This window comes from Cynara cardunculus, assembly GCF_001531365.2.
Source record: "Cynara cardunculus var. scolymus isolate 2C chromosome LG 15, CcrdV1, whole genome shotgun sequence".
Classification (NCBI taxonomy): Eukaryota; Viridiplantae; Streptophyta; class Magnoliopsida; order Asterales; family Asteraceae; genus Cynara; species Cynara cardunculus.
Window position 1 is genome coordinate 9497028 of NC_037542.1, and position 5943 is coordinate 9502970.

Here is a 5943-nt window from a genome sequence, read left to right on the forward strand (position 1 = left end):
ATTTTTGGTTTAATATTATAAATTTTATAAAGATAATAATTAAGTATTCTGTTAGAATTCAATAATTATCCTAATTATATTTTATATTTTTATATTTAAAATGAGATGTTTATCTAGTATTTGATGAAATAGGATAAGAATAAAATCGGATAGGGATGAACGAGTTTAGGGATGACTTTAACAGGTTGTACCATTAGCAAATAGCAATAGAGGTTGTCTTTAAGAGTTTTTAAGAGTTTTAAGAGTTTTAGCCAAATGCTTTATAAGATAGTATAGATATTTTTTAATCATTTTATATTTTTATCGACTAGTTTTATTAAATATAATTTATTTAACAATTATTTTATGAAAGGTAACCTTAAATTCATGTATCTATATAATTCGACGATTCATTCAAATTCAAACCACACCAAAACTCGATTGGTTCCTATGCCCCATCCACTTATTGTTTGACGTGGCAAAACGTGGTCGGGACCACAGAAATAAAAAAAATCAGAATAAAAAATAAAAATCAGAAGACACAGATTCATCCCCATGATAAGAACCGCATTCCCACCCCCCTACCCTGCTTCACACTCACATCTGCTTTCTCTCTACAGAATCCATGGACTCTCTCACTCTCGCCTGCACCGTCTCCCTCCTCGCCGGCGGCCTTTACTGGTTCGTCTGTGTCCTTGGATCCGCCGAACAGAAAGGAAAACACGCCGTTCAACTCTCCGGAGGCTCAATCCAACGTGAAAATGTTCAAGATAATTACAATCAGTACTGGTCTTTCTTCCGCCGTCCCAAAGAGATCGAGAAGGCGGAGAAAGTTCCGGACTTCGTCGACACCTTTTATAATCTCGTCACTGATATCTACGAATGGGGATGGGGACAATCGTTTCATTTTTCTCCTGCAATCCCTGGGAAATCCAACCTTGAGTCCACCAGAATCCATGAAGAGATGGCTGTAGATCTGATTGGTGTAAAACCTGGGCAGAAGATCCTTGATGCGGGATGCGGTGTCGGAGGTCCGATGCGTGCAATTGCTGCGCATTCAGGTTGTAACGTCGTCGGAATTACCATCAATGAGTATCAAGTGAGCCGAGCGAATGCGCATAATAAGAAAGCTGGATTGGATAAGCTATGTGATGTTGTTTGTGGTAACTTTTTAGAAATGCCGTTTGAAGACGAGAGTTTCGACGGTGCGTACTCGATCGAAGCGACTTGCCACGCGCCGAAGCTGGAGGATGTTTACAGCGAGATTTTTAGGGTTTTGAAGCCTGGATCGATGTACGTTTCATACGAATGGGTAACAACCGAATTATACCGAGGAGAAGATCCGGAACATGTGGAAATTATTCAGGGGATCGAGAGAGGTGATGCCTTGCCTGGATTGAGGAATTACTCCGACATTGCTGAGGTGGCGAAGAAGGTAGGGTTTGAGGTGGTGAAAGAGAAGGATTTGGCGAAGCCTCCGTCGCAGCCATGGTGGTCGAGGTTGAAGATGGGGCGAATTGCGTATTGGAGAAACCACATTTTAGTCATGGTGCTTGAGACGCTCGGTGTTGCTCCAAAAGGAACTGTAGATGTTCACGAGATGCTGTTCAAGACCGCCGATTATCTCACCAGAGGAGGAGATACCGGCATTTTCAGCCCAATGCATATGATTCTCTTGAAAAAACCAGAGAAATCGCAAGAATCTTGATGCTCTTCCTTGAGGTTAATTCTCAATTTCAGTCGTTTGTTTCTTCGTACTCTGTTCTTTTTCCTTCCAAATCTAGCTCTTTTGGTTATTTTTAATTATTAGTATGATTTATCTGTTTCATTACAGTTTGATTCGCTCTCTTTTAATTTAATCACTCATTCTGTTTAGTGGGAAAAGAACTAGATTTTGCAGAATTTGCCATTAATTTAGTTCCTAGATTATGCAATTTTGAAATCCATGGTGTTTACTTCCCTGAATCAGTCTGAATTTGTCCTCTTAGCTTTGTACGTTAGATTTTGCAGAAGTTTCCATTGATGTTTCTCCTTATCAAAAGGGTATGCAATCAAGAAGTTCTTGGTATTCCTTCAGTTATCTTTTGGAATTAGGAAAGATTCTACCTTTTGAGTTTGAATCGATGATAACAGAAAGGGTCTTTCTAACCCCACTCCAACTTTACTAAGTAATAATTGAGTTAAGGAATCTTGGGAATGCATGCCTCTATAACGATTGAATTACTTATAAGTGAATTATGTTGGTTTGGTCATGATAACCACTATGTAGATCTGGTTTATTATCTTTTGGGGTTTCATTTTCGGAGATGATAACCACTTTGTAGATCTGATTAGGTTGGCATTATAGCTGTAAAACTAAAATGCCAGCAGAAAGGAGATTCCAACTTTCTTCTAGACTGATACTGTGTGTAAAAGATTAGATTGGAGGAGATGTTCACGTGAAGTTGGCAAGTCATGTGATACCTTTTGAATAGATTAATCGATTTGAGACCTCACATGACAAGGATTCCAAACCATAGCTCAGTATGTCAGAGTTTGGTTAATCATTTGTGGTCCACTCCCATTCTTGTGTGCATTAAATAACAGTCTTAGGGGCTAACTGCTCACTGTTTAATGGTCTTGACACCTTATTTACAGAATATTCCTTAAGCTATTAGGCAAAAATGGCTATACGAAATGAACCAGGACCCCTCACTAGTCCCTATTAAGCCACTTTAAACAAATTAATACCAGAAAATCCTTAAAAATAATCCAACACTCTCTTTTTGCCATACTCAAACCCATTGGTCTGCCGTAAATCAGACACATTTATCCACAACTTAACCGATACAGGGCTTAGTTGGAAAAAAAAACAACCCCTTAGGCCTTAGCCTTGTGTGTTCCTTTGAGATGTTCAGTTTGGGTTAAATAGTTATCATTGGTGATAAAAGGTGGTTTTGAAACTTTTTATTGCAGATGCTTAAACAATTACACATAAAAAACCCAAAAAGATTGTAATTTGATCAAATAGACGTTTATTTTATATCATTTTGTACTTGGACTGTTGTTGGTTTGTAGATTCAACTCCCTTGTTCTGAACATGAGCAGCACCAAGAAGTATAGTTTAATCTTATTCAGATCTGAATGAACACTACCTTACAATGGATCCTAAATCCTGAATCTTGAATCTTTATGCTTATTGTTCTCTGCCGGCTCGTTTTATGAATTATAAATGTTTGTTCAAGCTGGTATTTGTTTTTTATAAACAACTTTTTGTTATTGGATCGTCCAAAATAGTGTCCAGGTAGGTGAATTTGGTACAAGGAAATAGTTGGTAAAATGTATCTATTGTTTGTGTGTGTTTGTTTGTTTGTTTGGTTCTGTATCTTTTGGATCATATGATATGTTATTTGGATTTGTTTTTTTGATGGAAGATTACAACTTTATCTAAACAAAACCAAACGTACCTGTCATCGTTTGTCTGAAAGTAATATCTGGTTGTTAAGATGTACGTAGATCTTGCACTTTTTACTTTACCCATAGGAATAGAGAAAAAGAATGATTCCAGTAAGAAATAACCTGAGAATGAAAATTTTGTTCTCTATTTTGCTCCAACAGATTCTTTATGTTATCTAAAATAGAGAAAATAAGGAAAAACTTCTTTAAGGCCAAAGAGTCGGCCGAAATTTAAAGTAGGGCCAAATTCTCCCAATTTGTGGCGGATTTTTTGGTACATCACATTCATGCATCTACAATTAATTTCGAGGACTTACAAAAATACCTCGAACGGTGCCACGCTAATTTCTTAGATGTATTACCACATCCCCAAGGGTTAGGCCCACTTTTTTAATGTGAGGAGCCATGGGTTTATATCCTTTGTTCGATGAATAAAAATAAGAGGACGGTAAGAGACTAATAAGACATAAAAGGACGGTAATAAATTTGAAGCTCTTTTATCACTTAAAAAGTAAACATTCTTAGAACACTAACCTTTTTTTTATTAACCTGGATATCCAACCCGTTATGCGAGCTGACTAATTCCAGAGCGACCACCTGCTTTGTTGATAGCTCGGAGTCACCGCATTTGAACCTCCGTGGTCATAAGAGGATTTTTATTCCTCCTTGAATTTGAACCTGAGATCTCCTAGTACTTTTGACCTTTAGAGCTAAGCTGAAACCAATCAAACATCACCCTTGTGGTTTAGAACACTAACCTTTTATATGAGAATGCATAAGTGATGGATAAAATGTTCTTTTAAGAAATGTAGGATTTCTGAAACTATTAACCACCCAACCAAGATTTAATAGATGGAATCTGAAACTATTAAACATCCATTACAAGGATTTATTAATGAAAGGTAGGATTTCTTATTAAAAAATTATGGTGGTTGTGAGTAGGGGTGTTCATGGGTTGGATTGAAAATAGTTGAACAATCCAACTTAATGTTTGTGGTTTGAAAAAACTTAACTCAACCCAAACCAAACCAAACCAATCAAAGTGCAATCCAACCCAACTCAGACTGTACAGGTTGGTCGGGTTGGTATTTCGGTACATCGAAACCTTGAATATGTTGTTTTCTTTACTTATAATTCATTTTTCATCATCAATCATTAGATACAACTTATTTATACTCCTTGAATTTTTATTATATTACATTCAACTACTTTTTTTAATTTGCATATATAAGTTCACGTTTACTAAATATATATACAAATGAATTATATATAGATAAAGAAGAGATTGAAAATATATGTATATGAAAAAGGTACATGATGGTGTAATTATTCAATATAAGTATTAATAAGGATCAGATTGAATTCAATAAATAAAAGAATTGTTGGGTTCATCATGTTAGGTTGAGTTCAAATGACCGTAACCCAATTCCAATTCGATACATATAATTTGAAGATTTTGCAACTCGATTAGACATCATGTTGTTTCGTGTTAGATTTTTTGCATTGGATTGAGTTGACTGATTGGTCAAGTTTTTAAACACCTTGGTTGTAACTTGTAAGTATGATTTTGTACGTCACATGTTTTTTCATTTTTCATGAAGTATGCTTGTAAAAAAATGTGAATAATTTACTACACGGGGTTTCGGTTATAAAAAAATGATCGTTATTTAATATTGATGTGATTTTTTATTTATTAAATTGTAAGAGCACCCACATAGGGGTTGCAAATGGATTGCAAAAGCAATTGCAAAAATGCAATTTTGTGCCACATAGGATTTCACTTGTAAAATTTGCAAGTCAATTTGCAAGCCACATGGCCCACTCACTTCTCTCCAATTTTATTTTTTTCTTTTAATTATTTAAATAAACTATTTTTATACAAAACAATTAATTTTATAAATTAATAATGTTAATATATTTTTAATTACATTAACTATATAATAAATTAAATTATTTTAAACATTAAATTTTATAATTACATAAAACTTTAATCTAATATATAAAATTATATCATATTATATCATATATTAATCGTTTTAATTAACATTGAATTAAAATAAAACATGTTATTAATTAAAAAATAATTAGAATGTATATATAAATAATTTATAAAATAGTTAATAAATGTTGTAGTGGGGACCACTTTTGAAAGTGTAGGTGACGTGGCACAGTTGAAAGTGTTGTAGGTGAATTGCAGGTGTGTGGAAGATAATTGCAAAAGCTGATATGGCACAATTGAAAGTGTAAATGGATTGCAGGGATGTGGATGATTTTATGGTCTTTTTTATGGTCCCGTCATTGTTGTGGGACCCATTATGTGTTTAAATCAATATTTTAGCATTATTAAACGTTTTATATTTTGATATCATTTTTCCTTTTCTATTAATTAAAACTATAAGAAACTTAAAAAAAAAAATATTTTTTAATACATAATTATAAACATTTATTTAAGGAATCAAAAACAATTTATAAATTAAAATAAAATATTTTACTAATAATTACTTAATTAATAAATTATTTGGTATTAAA

The 5943-nt window shown here is 33.9% G+C and overlaps 1 protein-coding gene across 1 annotated transcript; it reads left to right on the forward strand.

Moving 5' to 3' along the window:
• Positions 1 to 587: 587 nt before the first annotated feature.
• LOC112528178 (24-methylenesterol C-methyltransferase 2-like) lies at positions 588 to 1911 on the forward strand. The gene has a single exon (XM_025139139.1). It carries the CDS (start codon positions 605 to 607, stop codon positions 1685 to 1687), a length of 1083 nt encoding a protein of 360 aa, XP_024994907.1. The 5' UTR covers positions 588 to 604; the 3' UTR covers positions 1688 to 1911.
• Positions 1912 to 5943: the final 4032 nt, after the last annotated feature.